Consider the following 23574-nt stretch of genomic DNA (forward strand, 5'->3'; position numbering starts at 1 on the left):
TGGCAACCCAGAGCAACCCAGCCTTGGAGGATTTGAGGCAGAAACATGTCCCTCAAACTCGGGGAAGAACCTGATCTTTTAGGACTATAAGCAGACAACACTGGGGGCTCTCCGTAATGATTCTCATGATCATTTTTACTGTTCTCTGATCACAGAGATTTCATTACAGTAAAGCCCTTGTAGGAGGGGGGTGGGTGGCATCACGGGGGTCAGAGTGATTCCTGGACAATGGGTTCAAGTTTTTGGGCCACTCCTTGCACGGAGTCCTAAAGCCCGGGGTGGGCAAGGAACCAGAGAGAACGCATGGCTCCCTCCCCTGCTCCCAGAAGAAGTTCATGAAGGCATCTCATGAAGGGGCTAGTTTTAGGCAACGTCTCCTAAGAGACAGGATCCTTGGGGCCTCAGAAACTTTAAGAACCGGCTGAGGGGGTCTGGGATATTGGCTGATGGTTCCTTGTCTGCACTCGAATCCCCTCAGCATATCCTAAAATGTGAATTTTAGGGGCAATGAACGTTTTGCTATTTATTCCCTTTAAGTAGACTCAGGTTCTCACAGCCCCAGGTGGGTGAAGAGAGAACAGACGGATGCATGGACGGACAGAGCTGGGGGCTGGGACCCTGGGTGCTGCCGAGATGATGTTAAGCTAAAGCATCACGTTGTTGTGCTTTGGGCTGGCATTCTGTCCCCTGGGTTACGTGGGCGGTACCACCCTGCTCAGGAATCCTAGTGGGTCTGCTTTATGTCTCTGATAAACAGGCAAATGGGAAATTAATTTTTACTTAGTAAATATAGTCTGTTTGAGAGGAGAAAAAAGGTTCTTACAAACCATAGGGTCCAGCCACTGAAAATGTCGTCAGAATATTAATGAGGGGATTCTTGGCAGATAGATTCAAGTGATTTCTACTGTCTTCTTGAAACCTCCATGTATATTCCAAAATACCTTCACTAGCCTCTTACTTCTGTTCCTGACTGTAAAAGTAAACACTCAGCAACAACTTTGTGAAGGCCACAGGCCAAAATGTTTCAGCCTCACACTCTGGGTGCTGGAGGGGGATGAACAGTCACGCACCCAAGTTGCAGGGTCGGGGAGGGAGGATGGGTGGGCACTTTCTGCAGTATGACAGACAGCTTAGGTCAGAACATCACATATGTATACTCTCGCCTAGCATGGGCCCTCCTAGAAGGTCACGGACACGGGGAACCAAATACATTCATTACGGCAAAGCGCCCAGCCCAAGGAGACGGGCTAAATAAACTAGGGGTGACCAGGGATCAGCCAGAGAGAGAACCCAGACCCAGGCCACTCTCAGTGATTCATGCTAGTAGCCTGAAATCAGCCATAGGGAGGGTATTTACACCACAGGAATGGAGAGATACCACAACTAGGGCTGAAACCATGCTGGTTCCACAGTTACGAGAACACTGCTGGGGTCGCCGATGTGCCAGGAACGCTGGGTGAGCGGTAAAGACCGAGACTGGCCTCAGACCCGCACTCAGCCTGGGAAAAGCAGCTACAAGCCCAGGAGACCCCTGGGCTTCTTAGAAAGGAATGGTTTAAAAAATGGGAGTATACACAAACCCTTTTAGTTTAACAACAGGCATGATAATTGGGCTGACAATGCCGCCGGTGCGGGGAGGGGGGGCGGGGGGGGGGGCTCGGTACCTGGTGATGATGGCCAGGTGGGGCGGGTTCATGCAGGCTCCCATGAAGAGCACGACATTCTCGTGCCGCGTCTGCCGGTAGTTCATCACCTCCTTCTTGAATAGCTTCAGGTGGTCCTGGTTGTGGCCATCCATCTCCAGCAGGCGGATGGCCACCTCGCCGTGCCAGCGGCCGCGGTGTACCCGGCCCCAGCGGCCCTGCCCGATGGGCTCGCCCAGCTCCACCTGCTCAAAGGGGATGTCCCACTCCTGCAGGTACACGCTGGTCTGGCTGGCCTTGCGAGAGATCGGGCCCCGCCAGGGCCGGCGGGAGCTGGGCAAGTCATCCACCTCATCCTCGTCATCCTCTGCCTCTGACTTGCCGGCCTCTGGCTCCTCAGCCTAGAAGGAGGGGGAAGGCTTAGAGATGGGTGGCGGACCTGGGCTCGGACGACTCGCCCTACCTACAGGCCCGGGAGAGACTCATGGGGGCTGGAGGCCTGGGGTCTCGTCGCAGTTCTGCACTGGCCTGCTGTGGACAGTGGCCCGGTCACATGGCACCACAGGGTGTTGATGTCGTCACTCACAAAATATGTTGTCTGGCTCAGGTGGGCCCTGAGGCCCTTCTTTCTGAGAGAGCTCCAAGGCGTACGGAGGACACCATCTAATTGCTAGGAAGGAACATTAACAACCCCCAGCACAGACGAATTTAACCCATTTATCCTTTCTGGGCATTCCTTTGTTTAAACCGAGTGTCTGACTGTCCCCCAGGAGTAAGTCAGTCTAAGCCACGCTGCGTGGCTGGGTTAAGACAGCGGTTCTTGGGCCCGGCTAAGCTTTGGGGGCTCTGACATCATACAGATGCCTGGCCGCACCCCAGACAGATGGAACCAGAGCCTCCCACGCTAGGCCCCGGGCCTCAGGCTAGGGTTAGGAACCCTGAGACCTGAGAGCTTACTTTAGCTTCAAAGATTAAAAAAAAAAAAAGAAGAAGAAGAAGAAGCCTGTTTCATTGTTCCTCATCATTCTTCCCCACTATGCACATGCCTCAGTGGGTTCCTGAGGTAGTGGCACCCATGGACTCCCTACACCCCTGGGAGTGCTGAGACAAGGCGGAGAGGAGAGAAGGCAAGGTCTCCGGGCTGCATGTCACCCTCACTCACCTCCGCTTCGTGATCCTCCAACACGTCTGCTTTGGGCTGGTTGTCGAGCCTAAGAGTCAAACAGTTCGTCAGGGAGACCCTGAGGGCAGGCCACTCTGCGCTCGGCCGGGCAGGGGACTCCCGTGGGAGGTCTGACAGAGGGCTCCTGGGCCCGCGTCCTTACTATGACCCACCTGCCTGTGGGAAAGGCAGTCTGGATGCCGCAGAAACAGACAGGAGGCCAAAGACCAAACCCCGTTTCCCTTCTTTGGCCTCGGCCTTCTTCAGACTAACCTGAGGGTGGTGGGGAATGAGGGGAGGGCAGGAACCACCAAGGCCCTTTCAAATCTGATGCCTGGTGCACGGGGTTCTAAACACACACGAGATCTGAACTTCGCCTTGAGAACCGGCTGTCACCTCCTAGCTGTGTGACTTCATATCATTTCTTAACTTCGATACCTGCCTTCACCAGACAGGACTGCGTGAGGAGATGGGAGTCAAGGGCTCAGCAGAGCCGGACATTGGGATTGGGGCTCCCTAAACAGGAGCTATTTGTGGTAGGCATCTCTAACTCTGAGTGGCCTTCGCCCACCTCTCCTGGGTCATGAGACTGCCCCAGATTCGAAAATAGCCCTCCCCACACGGACTGCATACGCTGGAGGCTAATAAAACCCTGTGGCCGAGTTCACTGGTCCAGGGAGTGAATAAGCCCACGGAGAACCCCGGCCAGCCGGCTCAGCATCCAGAGCAGGCAGTCAGACACGCAAAGGCAGGGTGGGAGGTGGCCAGGGGTGCGGGTCTAGCTTTAACAAATCCCCACAGAAGAGAAAGAGGACACAGCATTGCGAGGCCTACCGGGTGCTGTCCGCCGCATCAGGGGATGGGACTGCCTGTGGAAACGCCGAAATGTCTGGAGGAAACAAAAAGCCAATGCAAGGCCTGAGACCCCATTCCCCCCGCCCCTTCCCCAGAAGGACACAGCGCAGGTGAAGCTGGCCCACCCAGAGGAGTGGCTCCTCCCCGAGCGGCCAGCCCCTCGTGAGGCCACATCCGTGCTCTCCAGGCCATTGCCACTCCTCAAACGGGACACGGAGGCCACCTTCAGAGCACTTGGTTTTGCCCACAGGACTCCTGTGCTGGGAAGGGACTCCAAGTAAGTGAAGAGACTGAGATTCTCCAGTGAACCCCATCCCCCTGTGGCCAAACTGACCCCTAGGAGCCAGTGGTAAGACCAAACTCGGTATTATAAACCGGACGTGGGGGGTCTGCTTAGAGGGGGCAGCTGGTTGCAAGGGCCCTTGAGAGCAGCGTAGCCCAGGGCCGGGCTCGCAGGGGAGCTCAGTAGCGACACCTGGTGCCTGGCTCAGAGACTGGCACTGCTGGTGGGAGCCAGAAGCCACGCCCCCTTGGCTTCTGGGTTTGGGTGGCTGGTGGAGCAGCTCTCAGGGCAGAGGAAGAAATGCACGGTCCACACCTCCCGGGGCCCAAAAATTAGGCAGGTGGGTCTGACCCCAAGCCGCAGGCTTTCCTAGTTTTAGCACTGAAAGGCCCACATCCGGGGAACACCAAACAGAAGGGGACCCAAACCCCTCCCTCCCTCCTCTTTTGTAGGTGCTAGGGGCTCAAGCTATGAGCGGCCTCTCCCTGCCTTCTAGGACAAAGACACCCCTAACTCAGCCACCAACCCCCCACCTCAAGCTCTAAGGCTTTATCTAAGGGCACCCCTGAAGATCATTGGATCTCAACATCTTGGGACCTCACAAGACTTGGAGAATCTGATAGAGGCTGTGGGCTTTTTATCTAGAAAATGTACACACACACTTTTCCTGTGGAGATCCTGGGCCCTGCAGCCTCTGCCAAGACCCCGGCCCCATCCCCAGATACCACTTCACTGTGTCCACAGACCCTGGGGGGCATCCTGACCTTTCTACCTATCCAACACAGCTCAAATATTTCTGCAGAAGAGAAGCACATGCACGGGGGTGGCAGTGGGGAGAACCAACAAGTCTCTGAGGCCTTGTGTGCTTTTCCTTAAACATTAGGAGCGTATTTTGCGTTCTGCTCCAAAATATGTCCGTGTTTAACGGAGTTAAATTCCCTCTCCTCCCCCCTGACATATCTTCAGAGGAAGATGGACCCTCCTGGAAGGAAAGCCATGTTTTTTGAGGACTCCCCTGTATGCTGTCCTAGAGCTAGTAACCAGAGAGGCTCTTAGAGGGGCACCAAAACAAAAATGGGTATGACACCAAAGAGGCAGCTCAGAGAGCCTCCTTGGAGCCCCAGGCCCCTGACCCTGCCAGCCTGGCCACATGCCTGGCCAAAGCCATTCAGATAGTCCTATAATAGCTCCAAATCACTCCCCTAACAGAGCTGCGTTGGGGAACAGAAAACCCTGAACTGACCTAAATACTGTGACTTCAAGACAGGTCTGTTTAACCCAGGAGAAAAACAATTAGCTACAGTCTTTGTCTAAACACACCGAGACTTCATTTGGCTAAATTAAGAATTAAGGTTGATGATTAAGTACACAAACGCTTGTCATCCTCGGCTGGAGAAATAAGTACTAACCACATAAACTCCTTGGGGGCAGGAATACAGCCAAATGCAAAGGCAGTGCACATAGTGGATGTGCAAAACAATTTTTGTGGAAGAGAATCAATGAGATTGAAAGTTAAAGCTGCATTTCATCTCATTGCCAGCAGATGGCGCCAAGCAGCAACGCTCAGGAAAGTGAGACCTGCAGACTATTCTAAACTGGCTTCCCCTTCTATGATAGCTTCCTTGTCAGGATGTAAGGGGAAACACCCTAACAGATGCTCGTAAGGCATCGGCAGAAAGATCTCTCTCTTCACGCTGCAAACTGGATTTCTGCCACCTCCCCAGCTGTGTGACCCTGGGTAAGTTGCCTGTAGTCTCTGGGCAAGAGGTTGAACAGGACGGATGTCATGGTCCCTCCCAGTAGATCACTACCCCTGTGAAGGGCCCACTCTCAAGGTGACCCATCCTGTTCCCTTTCCCAGCTGTCATATACAGTCAGCTCTCAAATAGGTGTATGTGAGACTCTGGCACTTAGAGGTGCCCTGGGAGAGGGTACCCAGGTGGGCAGGACAGAGGGCTCACGGCATGGGGCAGTTAGTGGGACCATGCAGAGGACTCACCTGGAAAGATAAACTGCTGTCTATGATGAATGAAGTAGGCAGCTTTAAACAGAAGAGGAGGTGAGTCACACACACAGAACAGCAAATGCAGGGGCTTGGCGAGGGAGGCTGGTTATAGGGTAGGGCTGAGCAGGGTGATCCATGCAGGAAGGAATGGAGCTGGAAGGAAGCAGGTGCAGGCGGAGCCCCCAGGAGGGAAGGGGCTGGCCCTGGAGGACTTGCCCATTCCCTTCACCTCCCAGGCTCGTTTCTCTGTGAAGTGTGCGTGAGCCCAGGAGGGCAAGACCCAAAGGTGAGGAAATAGTGCTTGTGAAAGCTGGCCAGGCCGTGTGCAGAGAAGCGGCCCCCCTTTGGCCCCACATTCACCTCCAGAGGCGCTGAGCCTTCAGCAACCCGACCTCACCATCCAAAACAGAACAAAAACCACCTCTCTTCAGGGGGACCAAAGGGGACGTGCTGGGGAGTCTGGATTCGGACACAGTTGTCACAGGGTAAAACCAGGGTTACAGACAGCCTTTCCCCAGGTTTATTCCTCATGATAAACAGAAATGCTCCCCCATGGTACAGGGTAGGTGCACAGTAGGCATCAATCCTTCCCCAGGTTCACCAGGCTGGGCCCCAGGCACAGTCATAACCAGCAAGATCACAGATCCTGGCCAGAGTGAGGGCTCTGGGCACAGGACAATGAGGGCCCAGCCCACGGATGTCAGAGAAAGCGGAGAGGCTCTGGCTGACATCACAAAATGGACCATTTCTGGGGCTGCTGTTTTTCAAACAAGGCCTTCCTTTTAGAAAAGCCCAAACGAGAAGTTCGGCAAAAGACCCAGTTTCAGAAATTAGTGACAGAGCAGAATGCCAAGAGGGAGGTTACTCCAATGGGCTCCAGCTCTGTTGTGGGAAGGGGACGGGTGTGCAGGAGAGCCCCAGCCAGGTGCACGTGAAGGCGAAGGAACAGGTGCAAGAAAAGATTCCTACAAAATCTCAGTCTCCCAGCATCCCCGAAAAAAATCCCTGGAACCCTGGTAAAACGGGTCCAGAGAGGCTGCCTGGCCTCCTGCTAGCCACATATGGCCCCAGCTGAGGGTTGCCCGGCACAGGAAAAGCTGTGGCTCTGTCCTCTGAGGCCTGGAGCCCCAAGGCCTGACCTGTCCGGGCCCAGAGTAAACCGGAGGGTCCCAGTGGCTGTGCCTATCTCCTGGCCACCAACCAAAATACGTGGAGGGCTGAGACCAGCTACAAGGAGCTTCCAGGGAAGTCAAGGCCTGGTCTCATCCTGAAATAGGCAAGGGGGCCTTGTTCTGCACTTTGGAGAGGTGGGACACCCACGGCCTGGCTGAGAGACAGGGGACCCTGGTCCTACAGAGCATACTGAGACTCTGTGTCCTCATCTGCCCAGTGGGAATAACCTAACCCCAACTTCACGGGGTCTCCTGTTTTATGGGAACAAAAGCTCCCCTTTAAGCAGCTTATTCAGATCAACTGAGCAGGTAAGCAACTGAGCAGGTAAGCAGCCGAGCCCCAGAGTCCCTCTCCCAGGCCTTGAGGGCCTGCCCCAGCTCCCTGTGCTACTGGCCATGCTTCCCAAGTGCTCAGAAGCTCTGAGTGAATGATGCCCTGACAAGCCACCCCATACACAGAATGGCAACACGAGGATTGTGTCAAGAATCAAGGCTTTATGTCAGACAGAGTTGGCTTTGATCCTGGCTCTATCCATTCCATGTTATACAGCTCAGGACAAGGCACTCCCCTTGAACCTCAGTGCCCCCATCTATAAAATGGGTGTGATAATGTCGTCTACCGCAGAGCTCTCATCAGGTATAAACACGGTACTGTATTTGGGCTTGGCACAGCACTTGGCCACCAGCAAAGGCTCTTACTGGCCGCAGGGTTTCACCTTGAGCCTGCTGGAGTGTGCTGAGAAGGGGCATCCCACCCTATCCTGAAGGCACACAGAAGACCCGGGGGTGGTACCTGGGAAGTTGAACCTGCTGTCCCGTTGGCCCGGAGAGGGGTTGGGGGGCGTGGTGGCACTGGATGGATTGGATGATGTTGGGAACGGCGCCGGCGAGGAGGGCGTGGAGGACGTGGTGGAGGACGGGTTGCTGCTGGAGTCCAAGTGGTTCATGGCTGGGGGGTGCTCCTGTGGGCCCAGAGACGCCAGAAGTGGGCAGGGACCGTCACAGCCCCACCCAGCCTGCCCTTTCCATACCCCAGTGCTTAGACCCCTCCCCTCCCTGCTTGAAAACAGGGAAGTCTGCCCCAGGGCATGCTGACCATTTTATCGTCTAATATTCAAGGGGAGGATGGACAGAAAGGCCCTCACCTCAGTGCCCATCCCCTAAGGACTCCTGCTCAGCTTTCTTTAGCTCAAACATACTTTCCTCCCAGAAGCCCTTCTCAAGCCCAGCAGCGACCATGCTCTTCCTCCTTCTCCCCCTATAGCTAGCACTTTTCCTCAGGGCACTTGAACCTCAGTTGGTCAAGTGCAGTTAGCTTGGGCAGTTTTCTGAAGAACGTCCCCCACCTCCAACTGTGTGTCCTGCAAGGGCAGGGACCACACGTGCTCATCATACCCATGCCTGGCTCTCGGCTGAGCACACAGCAGGGTTTTTTAACGAATTCAGGCTCCGACAAGTGTTTAGTGTGCGGTATACAGTGGTATCTAATAAATGTTCCCTCCACTCTTGCGCAGACCTACTGGCTAGGACTGCCCAGGGGTTAGAGCCCTGAGAGAGGGCTATGGGGTGGGGGGGACTCTGTGTTAGGTGAGCCTCTGGCCCTGACCCATTTCCCAGGCCCAAACTCCCATCCCTCAGGGCAGGGCTAGACTTCCTTGGTCAAGAAAGTTGGGGCCAGGGGCACCTGGCTGGCTTAGCAGAGCATGTGACTCCTGATCTTAGGGTTGTGAGTTCAAGCCCCACACTGGGTATAGAGATTACTTAAAAATAAAATCTTTAAAACAAAAAGTTGGGCCCAAATTAAGTTAAATGCGGAGTTCTATGGGCTTCTTTTCTGCAGGCCCTAAAGGCTCTGAGCCTTTAGGAGGGGACCCTGGAACCCACCAAAGCTACACAGTGGGCCTCAGGGTCCAGGGATAGCCCCTGCCACTTGGGGCCACAGGCCGGTGAGTAGGGAGCTGGGTCCCCTGAGCCCTTCCTCTCCCTGCTCACCCTGCAGTGACCCCGCATCCCACCCCTGCTCCTGGGGCTCAGGCCAGCCTGGGCAGGGGGAGTAGCTACGAGGCAGGTTGAATCCTCCCTCCTCCACCCAGCAGCCATGTGAATTGGTTCAAATCAGCCCACCTTTCTGAGCCACAGTGGTTCTGGATAAAATGGGAGTATTGGCAGCTGCCTCACGCTCTATGCTCAATACCATGTCTAAGACCAACACGTCCTCGCTGCCCACTGTGTGCTGGGCTCCAACACAGACACCAGGGACCAGGCAGGACCAGGCAGGAGCGAGAGAGTGAGGCCGCACCCTCCAGAGCCACCCCCCACTGGGGAGACAGGCCCTCAGCATCATGCAGCGGGCTTCCAGAAACACCGGGAACGGCGTGGTGCAGCCAGAGACCCTGGTCCTCAACCTACCTCCTGGCAAGGCCCCCCGGAGGAGTGAGCATGTGAATGCTGAGAAGGGTATTTTAGGCAGAGGGAATGGTAGGCACCAAGGCCCTGAGGTAGGAGTGGGCAGAGGCGCTATGAGCAAGGGCAGCTAGAGAAGAGGCTGGAGAGACAGGCCAGCCCTTGAGATGACTGGGCCAAACGTGTAGCCCTCGGCGCGGCGCCTGGAACCTGGTGAGAACTCCATGACTGTTCGCTCGTGCTGTGAGCATGACCGTAAATCAGGGTGAGGGAAGGACGACCGCTAGTCAGTGCCCTCTGGGAGGTAAGAGAAGGCACCATCCAGAACTATGTCTGGTCAGGGCTGGCCACATGAGTGTAGGACGGGCCTCCTGGAGGAGGAGGAGGGGCCCCGAGTAGGTTCTGAAGAACTGATGGGGGCTGAGCAAGAGGGTGCGTGGGGGGGGGGCGGATGGTGAAAATGGGGGTACATCTGTGGTTGCCGGATAGAACACAACTCTGGCTGGGTGGGAGTGGGGGATGGGGGTGCCCCTAGCATCCCTGCCGAGGAGGTGTGTCTCTATCTGTGACAGGCTGGACAACACTGCTGGTCCCGACAAGCAAGTTCAAGAACGTCCCTTCGTTAGCCCTCCGACACCCTGTCAACAAAGCCTGATTATCCCCACTTTACACACCAGGGACCCGAAGCTCAGAGAGGTGAAGGAACTCACCCAAGGTCCCAGAGGCAAGAAAGGGGACTAGTTGGGATGGGAGCTCAGCTGTGGTCCTACACCTCTCCACCCCACCTTTCTTCCTGGTGGGAATGCCACCATCAGGGCAATGCAATGACAGGTGGAGAGAGGCTGAGAGAGGACATGGGCAGGCCCATAAGCGCAGACAGCTCTGGAAGGCCTCCCCTATTGGGCAGTAAGACATGCAGCAGCCCTCCAGGTTGCACTTTCTGGGTCCCTGGTGTAAATGAGCTGGGCCACTTGCCTCTCTCTTCTCCCTGTCCCAACCTCTACCCTGCCTGGCCCACACCACAGAGAAGCCAGCAGTGTGCCCCTCTGTAGTGAGGCAAGGGTGTGCTAAGCCCTGGTCTGGGGCTGGGGGGAGGCCACTGGCTGCGCGGAGGCTGCGATCCGAGGCCACCACAAGCACAGGCACCCTGCACACCTGTGCCTGGGGGCTGCAACAGGCCTCTTAGACTCTCCTTTCAAAAATCTGTGCGGTGGCAGAGGACCCCTGCTCTGGGCCTGCCTTTCACTCACGGGGGACCCCTGTGAGTTCTTGCTTAGGTCCTCACCTAAAACGAAGCTAACAGCAATATGTGATTTTTAGAACTATAGTGAGGATCAAAAGGATCAATGGGAAAAGTTCCCGACTCAGAGTAAGTGCTCAGGAAACATCCGGCTGCACTGGGGAAGGAGGCCACAGGCACGTCAACTATGGTTTGAACAAAATGTAATGTCTACAAAAATGACAGGACCCCCAAAGGGCCACCCTCTCTGGCCTGGGGCTGCACGTCCCACTTCTCCGCTGACTGCCGCATTGCAGGAGGAGCCCCAGGGCAGGGGTGGCGGGGGCTTCTCCCAGCACAAGCAGCAGATGGGCAGGCGGCCGCCTGTGTACCTTCTTTGTCAGTGCTTTGGGGAGGGTTCCGAAGTGGGGCTCAGCTGCTCTGTCCACCGGGTTGTTGATGTCCGAAGGGACGGATTCCGTCCTCCGAAGCCTCGGTTCTGTTTCCAAAGGAAAAGGGGGACCCCATCAGCAGGGAGCAGATCAAGCTATAGAGAGGTCCCCCCGGCCCCAGAGGGCAGAGAAGAGCGAACACTCACGTGGGAGGAAGGATATTCTACAGGCAGGGGCTTCCTTTGTACACTTGTTATGACACTTCAATCTGGAAAAGAAGGCAGCTGGGTCAGTGCACCGAGGGCCACTGGGGTCTCCCGAGGCACACAGGGGGAGGCTCCAGGCACCACCCGCAGCTCCGGGTAGCACTCACGCGCGACTGCCTCCATCTCCACGCATTCCTCAACAAACATTAGCCCCAAAGTCTGGAATATTCCACACCAATCGTCCTAGCAGCTGCCCTCTGTTGAGCGGGACATGTTTCCGTGGCTGTCTGCCTAACTTCACAGCAAAGCAGTTTTAATTATACCCGTTTTATCTCGCCGGGGGGGTCACACGTCTATGTCTCTTCTCTAAAGAAAAGGACACCCTCCACTCACATTCAGAAAACTGAAGACAAAACCCTGAACTTACAAGAAAGATGAATCAGAAGGAGAGTGTCTACGACCGAGGGATCCCAGGCGTACAAGGAGCGGCCCTGCCTGCTGTATTCCAACACGGGACACATGGTCTGAGGGTCAGCACGAGCCCAAATGGAAAGACCTGGGCCCTCCGTTTGGTCCTATCTTCTGCACCCTGTCTTGGGGCCCTTGACAATCAAATGGGTTGACACAGGGGCCTTACAACTCTCATACCACGATCGTCGGAGAGCATGGGGCTCAGGGGTCATTCTATGCTCTCCATGTGAAATGCATTGCTCGAAAGGGAGTGGGAGGTTCCCCAATTTAAATACCAGGAGCCACAACAGATCTAGACTGGAGGAAAGCTCTGGCATCTCCCCGGTGGTCAGGGGAACTGTCAGGAAAACACAATTTATCCAAAAATACACAGAAGACTGTCACCTCTGGTCTGATGGGAGCCTAAAAGCTTTTCCTACACACACTAGCTCAGAATCTGGCAGCCTCATAGAGAAAGGACCTGGAATCAATCCCACCCCCCATTGTGAAAATGAGGCCCAGGAAAGAGTAAGCAGATTGCCCCAGGTCACAAAACAATGGAGGGGCAGTGATCTGGGAGCAGAAACTCCAGGTCCACCCTCTGTGAGCAACAGAGGATGCTCTGCCCCCACACTGTTCCCTTCCTCGTCCTTCTGCCCCACCAGAAAGCACCATGGCACAAAACAAGAAAGCTGCATTTGTAGAGAAGCAACATTCTCCCTGAACTCTCCTCTTCTGTGAACACCAAGAGCCATCTCTATTCTCATCTCCGCCTGGCCCTTCTCCCCATCTCTGTGCTAACATATGAGGCTGAACTTCAGAACTCTGTATAGTTTCCAGAACGGTCCTCCCATTCCTCTTGGACTCTGTACAAGGCACAACACCTAGAATGCTCTTTCTTCCTGGGTCTCCTTGGTAAACTTCTACTCATCCCTCAAAGCCCACCTCTAATTTCCTCTTCTTCAGGGAGTGCCTCACTCGATGATGCTTCCTTCATCTCCCTAGAGAGGGCTGTGTGGACCACGGCATGCCAAATGGGATTGTAAATAGTAGCCTCAAGAACTCTCAAAGGGGTTCCCATGAACTCTGACTTAACCTAAGGCCAAGGTGAATCACAGAGTAGGACTCCTACTAAACTACACATTTGGTATTCACTCGCCTCTCCCGTCCCTTCCACCCCTCCATGCGTCACCTGCAGTGCTTGCATTTCACTCCAAACATCATGCTCTTCTGGCACACGTGGCAGACCTGGGACAGCCAAGATTTGGTGGAGAACCTGTGGGAGGTGGACACAGGAAAACGCTCGTGTGGCTGGGAGACCAGAGCCTGAACAGGGGAGGGCCCCTGGGAAACCGGGCAACTAGGTCCCATCCCAGAGCCACTGGTGCCCTCTCCCAGGGCAGGGGAGGGACACCCAGGCCCAGTGCATACCCCCGGGGATTCCGAGTTCCCAGCCACAATGTCATCCTTGCCAAAATCCCCAAGTCAGTGTGGTCACGGATGCCAGCCCTCTGGCAGCCGCCATCGAGATGACAAGTGCGCATACCAAGCGATTCCAACGGACACTCGGGGCACGCGGGGGAGGCACGCGGGGGAGGTTCCAGGCACCACCCACAGCTCCGGGCAGCACTCACGCGCGACTGCCTCGATCTCCATGCATTCCTCAACAAACATTAGCCCCAAAGTCTGGAATATTCCACACCGATCGTCCTAGCAGCTACCGTCTGTGGAGCGGGACATGTTTCCGTGGCTGTCTGCCTAACTTCACAGCAAAGCAGTTTTAATTGTACCCGCGGGTGGCAAAGGAGGTACAGACACGGTTACCCCCTGCTGCGTGTCTGCAGCGGCAAAAGACTGAGAACAGCCCGTGGTATTGAGATGTGCCGGCGGCGGACGATGCCAAGTACCGTTCAACTACACCCCTGGACACCGTGCGGCCAGAGAATAAAATAAGCAAGCTCATTCTGTGCAAATACGGGACAATCTCCACGTTACATTATCAGGGGGAAAAGTACGACGAGACTCCTTTTATATGAAGTTCAAATACAGGAAAAATTAACCAATGAGGACAGAAGTGAACAGGATCCCCTGGGAAGTAGTGCTATGCTCCCAGGGGGCCCGGAGATCAACTTTTTGGAGGACTGGAATGTTCTGGAGCTTCCTCTGGGTGGAACACATGGGTGTATCCACATGTGAAAATGCACTTGTGCCCTCAGCTCTAAGTAACGATGCCTCCATCTTTACAAGAAAAGAAGCAAAGGATAGAACAGTGTGTATACTACATCCCCGTATTTGCTCGGATAGAAATAACTCAAGAAACTGCCAAGACCTGCCTACAGGGGGACCCAGAGGGCTGGGGCAGCAGCCGGAAGGGACCACACAGACACCCTCTATACCTCCTGAATTCTGAACATCTTTCAATCCAAACTAAATCAAAATTTTTAAAAATTAAAAAAAAAAAAAAAACCACAAAAGATAGATTGGAAGGAAGGACAGGGGTTGAGTGGGTGGTGTCCAGCAGAGAGAGTCTAAGGCAGTCCACAGGGTGGGGAGGCCAAAGGGCAGAAAGAACTCCCATTTTTTGGAAGGAACAGATCTTTGAAAGCAGAATCTATCATAGTAACAACAGAACAAATAGCAACAGTGTTTGGGGGAGGGTTTGTAATGTGTCCATCAGCATGAGCTCACTCGATGCTTACAAGCCCCAGAGAGTTAGGCAGGTCTGAGATTCCTAGTCCACAGGCAAGTTAGGTGACTTTCCTGAGGTCACACAGCTAGGATGCTGCATAGGGGGTCCGGACCCCGGATCCCTGAACTTAGAGCCGCACAGCTTCTTGCGGAGACCACTGGGGCAAAGCACAGGGAAAGAGCATGGGCTTTGGGGTCAGACCGCTCCGCTGTGAACCTGACCAGCTCCTCCTGGCTGTGGGATGCTTCAGAGCCTCTACAAACAAGGCCCACACACTCCCCTCACAGAGACCTGGGGAGCTCATGTATGCGAATGTGTAGTGTACACGAGCGCTGTCTCTACCCACCCAGCACCTATGTCTCCAGCGTGCCTTGCAAGGAGCCCTAATCCTGTCTCTCTGGGATCCACAGCACTCTCTGGGCTTTCATCTCCTCGTGCAAAGGGTGGGGATAAGGGGAGCAGTGCTGAGGTGTCTGACACAAGCCCCCCTTGGAAATCTTGAAAACAGAGCAAAACAGAAGTCAGATCTGGGCCTGAGAAGGGCCAGCCAGGGTGTGGGGTGTGGAATAAAAGCATTCCCAGACCAGGGAAGACCATGATTAGACTAAAACGCTAGGCCTTCCTGTTGAGAGAGAGAGAGAGAGAGAGAGAGAAGCCTGGAACCTGGGTTTAAAAAACCCAGCAGGTGTAGCCTAGGACCTGGGTGGGGCAAGGCAGGGCAGCCTGGCAACACTGGACAAAAGGGGTGCTGCTACCCTGCTTGGGGGCAGCCTCTGGACCTCGCTGCTGCAGGGGAAGGGAGCAGTGGTCTGGGGAGCGCACGGAGAGCGGCCACGGCCCCCCAGCCTCTGTGAAACCAGATGCACCCGAGACCGAACAAACAGTGGCCGGCCCATCCTGGTGTCCCTCACACACTGGATCTGGGGCTGGAGTCTGTGCTCACATACCAACACGCCCCAGGGCCCGAGCAGCACCTGAAGCTCGGCTGCACCGCACTCCTTTTCATCCTCAGCACTGGACTGCGAGGAAGTCTCATTTGCAGAGGGGAAAATGGAGTCTCCGAGACTAGGATTCCTGTCTGCAGCCGGGCAAACCCAGGCTTCCCGTCCTGTGCCTAGCAGCCCTCTTGTGCCCTAGGACGATCCCACTGGGGGTGCTGCATACGGAGGGAGGCCCCTGGACCTTCCTGTGAAGGGCCGGTCTCCACAGTGGTATCACAGCCTCTCTTTCAGGAGACTCCAGGGGATGGGGATCAGCCCTGACCAGGCTGCCCAAGGGCCTGGGTGCTGGCCAGAGGACTCAACCACGGTCTTCCCAGCAGCATGACCTCAGGCAAATTCCTTAAGTCCTCAGAGCCCCAGCTGGGTCTCCACCTCTGGGCGAGAATTCCAGGCCAGCCTCCCAGGCTCCCTGCAGCTGCAGCTCACCGCTCAGGGGGAGACCAAAGGTCCCGGCAAGTCAAGTCGCAAAGCTCCAGACCATGGCGCCCTGTTGTGTTCCCTATGGCCTCTAGCAGGGACGGTAGGGACACAGGCGTCCCGAGGCACCGTTCTGTGGGCTGTCTAGCGTGACAGACCTGCTGTTTGGGGTTCATACCAATCTCACAGGTATGGGCCCAGCCTTGGGGTTGGTCCATGTCATGGGCCCACGTCAGCCTATGTCAACACGCACCAGCCACCAGACTGCCAAGCTGAGAACTTTAGGGATGGGCCATGAGAGTCATGGGCCCAGGTGGTTTCCCGCGGGACCTGCAGGAAGCTCCTAGCTCCTTTTCCCTTAGACTTCCATGGTGTTTCTCCGAGGGAGGGGCAGGGAGGGTCCAGCAAGCCCACACAGCCACTGGTGATGGGCGGCGGCTCCAGGTGGCTGCAGGGCTGTGTTCACAGAGGTGATGGACAGACCGGGGACAAAGAGCTCTGAGAACAGGGATCAGGACAGACGCTCCCCCCACAATGAAGATCGACCCCTCAGTGGACCCCCGGCCCATGCAGGTCCCCTTCCCATCCCACCCTCGCTGGACCTACCTGTGAGTCACCGACAGCCCGATATCCCTTCGTACCATCTGTGGGGATCCGTGGGGGAGATCTGCAGGGAAAGAGGCCAGGTCGGGCAGGCTGAGGAGGCCTGTGTCTGTGGCCTTCTAGGTCCCAGATCACAGGCTGTGTGGGGGACAGGACCTACTGATCAGTAGATAAAGGTGTCCCTGAACAAGGACAGGCCAGGTGGACCAACGGGGCGGCCCAGTTACCCTCATGCCTCGCCCTGCTTCTCCTGGTAACGGCACTGTCTGGTCTCTGTACATGGTATGGAGACCATCCCCGTGTGGCTTCCAGCTGCCGGAGGAGGCAGCCTTGAGAGGCAGGAGGCAAAGCAATGGTGAGGACAGAAGTCCCCACCAATGTCCACCTCCTGTACTCCCGCACGGATGCATGCACAGGTCACAGGTTTGCGAGGGGTTAATGTGGGTCTCTTGTTTAGTGTTTCAGAAATCTCTGGCCCTTGGCAGCAGAGGGTTTGAGGCTGGTTAGCCCATCCCATACCTTTACAGCTGCAAGCACCTTGAGAACTTTGCTCTGAGCACCTCCAGTGCCAGGTCTCACCAGGCAGAGAACAAGGTCAAGGTAAAGCTTTCCCACACTCCTACCTGGGCCTGTCCCACTGGCTTCTGGAGGGGTCGCACTCACGCCATGAGCTTTGGGGTAAGCATCCTGTCTGTCTTCCTGGAGGGCACCCTAGGCTCTCCCTGCCCTAATCCTGGGTCCCCATAAAAACAGCACCCTCCGGGGTGCCTGGATGGCTCAGTGGGTTAAGCCTCTGCCTTCAGCTTGGGTTGTGATCTTGGGGTCCTGGGATCGAGCCCCGCTCTCTGCTCGGCAGTGAGCCTGCTTCCCCGTCTCTGCCTGATGTTCTGCCTACTTGTGATCTCTCTCCTGAATAAATAAAATCTTTTAAAAAAAGACAAAACAGCACCCTCAGTGTTCAGGCCTTACAGGTCAGGAAGGGGAAGAGTGGTTGGGGGCAACCCCTCCATCTAGCAACAGCCCCCATGTCCCACCGCCTCCTGCCCTGGCCTCCCCACCCTCCTCCATCCTGCTTCTGCCCTGACTCAGTACTGCCTAGCTCCCCCTGGAGAAGGAGGGGTTCTCAACTGAGTTCTGATGGGCTTCAGGGGTTCTGAGAAATCCTCTGGATTGCTAAGTTTCATGGGCTTTTCCCTGGAAGGAAGGTTTAAACTTTTATCTAGTTATTGAAAGGAACCATAACCCAGAAAAATCAGGAACTTGGTGCCTGAGGATCTGTGGCTGTCTCGGCTCCTCGGAGTCAGCAACAACCCTGTCCCCCACTCTGCACCTGTCCCCATATGCTGGCCGGGCATACACTCAGAGCTCATTAAGTGCTGGGTCCCTTAATGCCAAGGACCCTATCCCTGAGCACATAGAGAAGGGCCAGCTGGAGGTGCTGACTCCTTCTCCCCCACCAAGGGAGTCTGAGCAGGACCAAAGTGCCCCCTGCTACTCGGTGAGGATTCAGAAACCCACCAGCACACCACCCTAGCTCTCTCTGGCACATCTGACAGATGTGCAGAGCTCTGGACTCCTATCCTGTCCCCACTGCCCCCCACCCACCACCAACAGCTCCGTCACTGCGCTTAGCCAGCTCCGGATAGGGCAAAAATAAATGGCTCTTTCACTCAGGCCCAAACCAGACGTCTCTGTATTTGCACAGAGACGATCCAAAGCAGACCCCAGAGCCATGGTCTTTGCCCTCTGGTCTGACTCAAGAGAGAGAAAAGGCCCACAGTGCAGCCCAGTGCAAGACCTGCGTCCAGCCTGGAGGTGGACGGGTGGAGAAAGGCACCCCCCCATCTCTTGGAGCCTCGTGTAGAGTCAAGCCACATTCCTGTCTCCAGGTTGCCTCTCCCCTGAGACGAGGGGTCCCAAGACATCAGCTAATATACACTTACACCAGACCGATGGCCACGTGCCTCTGTGTGACCACAAAAGCCCAGCACACAAGGCTCCCTGCCAGAGGTCATCTGTGGGGACGGCCAGGGACAGAGAGGGCCTGAGTGGGAACTGTCCACGGCCCATGACACTCTCCAGGCCCCTGGTTCACAGACAGAGGCTCCTGGCTGGGCGGAGGCCACCTGTCCTAGAGCTATTTCCTGAGGCGATCCCAGCACCTCCGCTTCTAGACGGTGGAAAGGCTGGAGTGGGCTGAGGGTCAAGGAAATCCACCCATGACGGGACGGCGACATAAACACGATTTCCAGGTGGCAGAAGGGATGAAAATGAATCACTCTTACCAAACCTGCAGGAGACAGAAAAGAGAGAAAGCGGCATGACATCACTGTGCTGTCTCAGCGTGTTCCCCAGAACCTTCCCCGCTGGGAGGGAGCAGGCAACATGCTCAGGTAAGGGCTTCAAGCCCCTGGTGCATGGGGCCAGGCCGGATGAGTGACTGTAAGAATGGTTCCTCAATGGAAAGGGCTAGAAGTTCCCGCGAGGGGCACTGGAACTACCCCTGTGCTGCGTGCATCCTATGTCAGCTTGTCCAAGCCTCACCAGCCATGCCGACTGGTAGGGTTCACTCTGCTTCGCCACTGAGCAAACAGCCTCACAGTCTCCCGAGGTCACATGCCCACAAACGGGGACACCCTGCCCAGAGACCTGCGTGGAGGGGGTGAGGTGCTCAGGGTCCACGCAGGAGAAGGGGATGTGGCTGGAGAAGGAGGATGAGGAGAACAGTTCTGAGAACAGTGAGGGGTTCCTCAAGAAGGGCCAGGTGGGCACATGCCCCAAGCAAGCCTCCCCAGGGGCTGCTGCTATCCCAGCGACAAAGAAAACGAGGGGAGCCCCAGACCACCTGGTCTGCCCTCTGGGCTCACAGAGAACAGCAAGATAGCCCAAGTGTCCGTGTCAGTGCTAGCCTAAGTGGCTCTGTGTGGACCCGACTCAGAATCCCAGGGTGAGGCCCAGCTCCCAGATGTGGGGTCACTTGCCTGAGTCTCTGTTCTCCACCCAGAGCCCAGAATGAGACCACAGCCCTTCTGACACTCTTCTCAGGGGAAAACGAGAAACAGACACACTGGCTTTACTCACTGAGATGCCCTCTGATGACCTATGTCCATGTGTCCTCATAGTAGTTACACTGTGCTCTCTGGGACAGGAGGACCCAGAAGGGGAGGAAGCCTGCAGCCCCTTCTGGAGGGTCGGCAGAGACGACCAGGCCCCAGCAGGACAGGCTGATGAGGAGGGGCACGGCACGTCACAGCACAGATTTCTCTCCTTGGGTGACGTATACTTAAAACCACAGAGATGTCCAGCACCCGTCCCATAGAGGACCCAGGACAGCCTGTACTGGTACATGGGGAGCAAGCCTACTCAAGACCAGAAAAGGAGAGCCCATGTCAGGAGAAAAGCCAAGTCCCCGACCCTCAGAGGTACAAGAAGGTAGGAGGCACCCAGAGAGGACTCCCTGCTTCCCCTATGCCCTGTCCACGAGAGTACACTGGTGAGGGCAATTCTTACAAAAGCAGAACAAACAGTGACCTGAAGGTCTGTCAGGAGGGGAGGAAACAGTTAAACTACAGATGCAATAAGATGAAGAAGTTAAAAAAATGAGGTAGCTTGAATAATTATAGGTATATACAAAATTGGTAATCCGGTTGGCTCTGCAAGGGAAACAGGGTGACTGAGGAAAAATGGTGGGGAAACTGCACACTGTCGGCCCCTCCAAGCTACAAGAGCTCTGAAGCTTCTGCCATCTTGGACCATGTCACCATTAGTACCAGTTTAAGTGCCTAGGTTAAGAATGTTTTTTATGGGGGCGCCTGGGTGACTCAGTGGGTTAAAGCCTCTGCCTTCAGCTCGGGTCATGATTCTGGGGTCCTGGGATCAAGCCCCGCATTGGGCTCTCTGCTTAGTGGGGAGCCTGCTTCCCACCCCCCTCTCTCTGCCTGCCTCCCTGCCTACTTGTGATCTTTGTCTGTCAAATAAATAAAATCTTTAAAAAAAAATTTTTTTTATGTAAAAGAGTAAGATATTTTAAGATGTAAAGACATGAAGTTCTTAGGTATCAAGGTAAGTGGAAAAAAAACAGGTTGGGGCACCTGGGTGGCTCAGTCAGTTGGGCGTCCAACTCTTGGTTTCAGCTCAGGTTGTGATTTCAGGGTCGTGAGATTCAGCCCCACAGCAGACTGTGCTCAGTGGGGAGTCTGCTGGGGATTTCTCTCTCCCGCTCCCTTTGGCCGCACCTTAGCTTGTGTCTGTGTGCCATCTCTCTCTCTCAAATAAATGAATAAATCTTCAGAGGAAAAGAGACAGGTTCTAGAACAGAGTACATGATATCTGATAATCATCAGATATTCTAGTTCTCCCCATCTGGGTACACGGGAGAATGACATTTCTTGGTTCCTTTGTTTGGGTGGAGCCGTGCATGGTGAATGGAACTTGCAGGAAAGAGCATGTGATTACCAGTGTGTAACATCTGAAATTCTTTTTTCCTCTGCGGAATGTTCCAGACAATGTTCCATAAAGTGGCTGTTCTGTCAGCCTGGGACCTGGAGTGAGGCCCACCCACAGTGGACAAGTTGCATGAGCAAGAAATCAATCTTTTGTTGTTTTAAGACCCAGAGAGCTAGGGGTTGTTGCTGCAGCCTAACCCAGTCTATCCTGACTGATGCATGGTACCATTCTGTGTGTGTGTGTGTGCGCGAGCGCGTGCACAGAAAGAACCTAGCTGGCAGGATTCAGCCCAAACTGCTAAAGAAGCCTGGAGTGTGGTCTGAGACACCGAGGCACTAGTTACTTCGCACCCTTCTAGGTTGACTGATTTTTTTTTTGTTTTTTTTTTGTCCTTTGAAAATAAAGCCCGCACTCCCTATATGATGAGAAAACCGTGGACAGAACTTCCATGGGGCAGCACACTGAGCGCCAGCCTGGCGGGAACACTCACCTCATCGGGGAGACCTCGTCGATGCGGTTCCCCAGCTGAGACTCGTGGGATTTGCTCCGGGTGAGCGTGGGGAAGCTGGGCAGCAGCTGAAAGACCTTGCGGCTGGGCGGCGGCGGCGTCCGCGGCGGCTTCAGTTTGGTGTGCCTTCGCAGCTGGGGTGTGGTCGGGGGCGTGATGAAGCTGTGCAGGGCCCGGGGGGTCAGCCGGCCACTGGTGTGCAGGAGGACACTGGTGTCCGAGAGGCCCTCGCAGGCGCCCGGGACTGGGGAGTCCGAGGTGGGCAAAGCGGACACAGACACGGAGCGTGGGCCCTGGGCGCTGCCGCCCATTCTGCCCGGCGGGGCGCCCCCTGGCAGCCAGGGCAGGCCGGCTGGCAAGACGGTGTCCGCAGAAGGCCCTGAGCCGCTTTCCCGCCGGGCATCCAATGAACTCCAGCCTGACTCCTCTTTGTGCTCCCCTCCTGTGGGCCAAGAAGTCGAGTCATAGAGGGTCAGAGCTAGAGGGACTTACTAGCTAGTGGTGAGGTGGCCAGGGCCCCAAGACGGTAACACCTTGCCCAGGGCTGCCACGGCCTGTTCACAGCAGGCTTCCACTCCCAGCCTTTATACGGGCTTCTGGTGCACACACAGCACCTCCCATGTCATCTGTGGCTCTGAGGCCACGGGCTCAGATACTACTGTCTCCATTTTATAGGAGACAGAATGGCTCATCCAGAGTTCTCACTGGCAGGTCTGCGGGGAGCAAGCCAGGGAACTCAACCCCAAAACGGGTGACCTCAGAGAGGGAAGTAGTAACTGATCTTGAAGAGGCAGGAAGGGGAAGCTGGGGTGCTCAAAGGGGATAACTCCGTATCAAAAAAATTCAAACACTGGGAAAGGGGGCCTAGTAACCTTTCTTGTAGCCCCAGGAATTTGCTAGGAAAGAGATCCAGTTCGAAAACGATCAACGGGCAATTCCTTCAGAGAGGAGCCCGGAACTTTCGGATGCCCACACAGTGGACCCCTTGAGGCTCTGGGCAGTTCCAACTCAATGGCTCAGTCTGTCCATTCATTCGAGCTTATGCTGGAGGCCGGGTGTCAGGCCATGAAAAAAGGCATCCAGTGTGCTCAAAAGCCCAAAGAAGGGGACAGCAGTGTGCTGAGACAGAGATGCCCAGGTCCTGAGGGAGCACGGAGGAGGGGGACCCTAACTAGCCTGGAGGTCGGGGACTTCCTAGAGGAGGCAGCACCTGGCCTACACTGCCTGGAGAAGGTGAAGCATGGACACGAGGCAGAGGGAATAGCACGTGCAAAGGCACGGAGCACACAGCGGCTTCTGGTGACTACGATGAGTTCCTCGTGCCTGGAGACTGGAGAGGTCAGGACGAGCCAGAGAGATGCAAGAGGCCTCCTCAGGAGGTCTTGGAGGCCTCACAAAGGACTTTAGGTTGAAGCTTATAAAGGATGGGGAGATACCAAAGGTCAGGGGGCAGGGAGAAAGCAGCCCATCTATAGGGACCCCTTGGTGCAAAAGGAAAAGACACCTTCTTCCTTATTTCACCAGTGAGGGGAAAGTACGCGAAGGTAGGTGTTGACTCAAGACAAAATGGGACTTCTGCAGTGGAGTTATTCCACGTCGTGCTTTCTCCCCCGTCTCACTCAGTCTTCCCAGCACATCAGGGAGGCCAGGAACGCTGACGAGGTCAGGCAGCTAAGCACAAGTGGGACAGTGGGACGGGAACAGCGCCCTTGGTCCCGACCGCGGCGCTAGGCCTCCTTCCTCAAGGCTGTCCATCCTGAACAGCCCACAAATACAGCCCAGCCTGACGACCTACAGAGCTCTCTGTCATCAGAGGTGCTCCAGCCCAGCCCAGACAGCCATTTATGAGAGACGGGGCTCTGCACATGTCCTCCCTCCTTGAGGACCCTTCTCCCTATCTCACTGCCTCGGACTTTCTCCTCAGGAATCAGCTCCACGGAGGGAGTGACTCAGTCCATGTGTTCCTTGTGTTTGCTCTTGTAGAACCTGCAGCTACAACTGTGACTTAGAGACTGGCCTCCCGGAGGCTCTGGCCTGGCTCTCGCTGAGGGCACGGAAGAGCGAGTTCCACCTTCCCCGTGCAAGTGTGCCCCCCAAGGAAACGAGTCCCGGGCTCTTCC

The 23574-nt window shown here is 55.6% G+C and overlaps 1 protein-coding gene across 4 annotated transcripts in view; it reads right to left on the reverse strand.

Moving 5' to 3' along the window:
- Window positions 1–23574, reverse strand: part of KSR1 (kinase suppressor of ras 1) — a 147595-nt gene that overhangs the window by 18886 nt on the left and 105135 nt on the right. For 2 of the 4 annotated variants that reach the window (XM_082707101.1, XM_082707102.1), the window contains exons 4-13: window positions 21437–21896; window positions 16504–16593; window positions 12983–13066; window positions 11341–11402; window positions 11135–11241; window positions 7914–8082; window positions 5943–5984; window positions 3640–3694; window positions 2806–2854; window positions 1665–2044 (exon numbers count right to left, since the gene is read on the reverse strand). In XM_082707101.1, the coding sequence (XP_082563227.1) occupies window positions 1665–2044; window positions 2806–2854; window positions 3640–3694; window positions 5943–5984; window positions 7914–8082; window positions 11135–11241; window positions 11341–11402; window positions 12983–13066; window positions 16504–16593; window positions 21437–21896 (1498 nt within the window). Of the gene's footprint in view, window positions 1–1664; window positions 2045–2805; window positions 2855–3639; window positions 3695–5942; window positions 5985–7913; window positions 8083–11134; window positions 11242–11340; window positions 11403–12982; window positions 13067–16503; window positions 16594–21432; window positions 21897–23574 lie in introns of all 4 variants that reach the window. The other 2 variants (XM_082707100.1, XM_082707103.1) reach the window with 2 other exon arrangements.

Source organism: Mustela nivalis, assembly GCF_964662115.1.
Source record: "Mustela nivalis genome assembly, chromosome: 17".
Lineage (NCBI taxonomy): Eukaryota > Metazoa > Chordata > Mammalia > Carnivora > Mustelidae > Mustela > Mustela nivalis.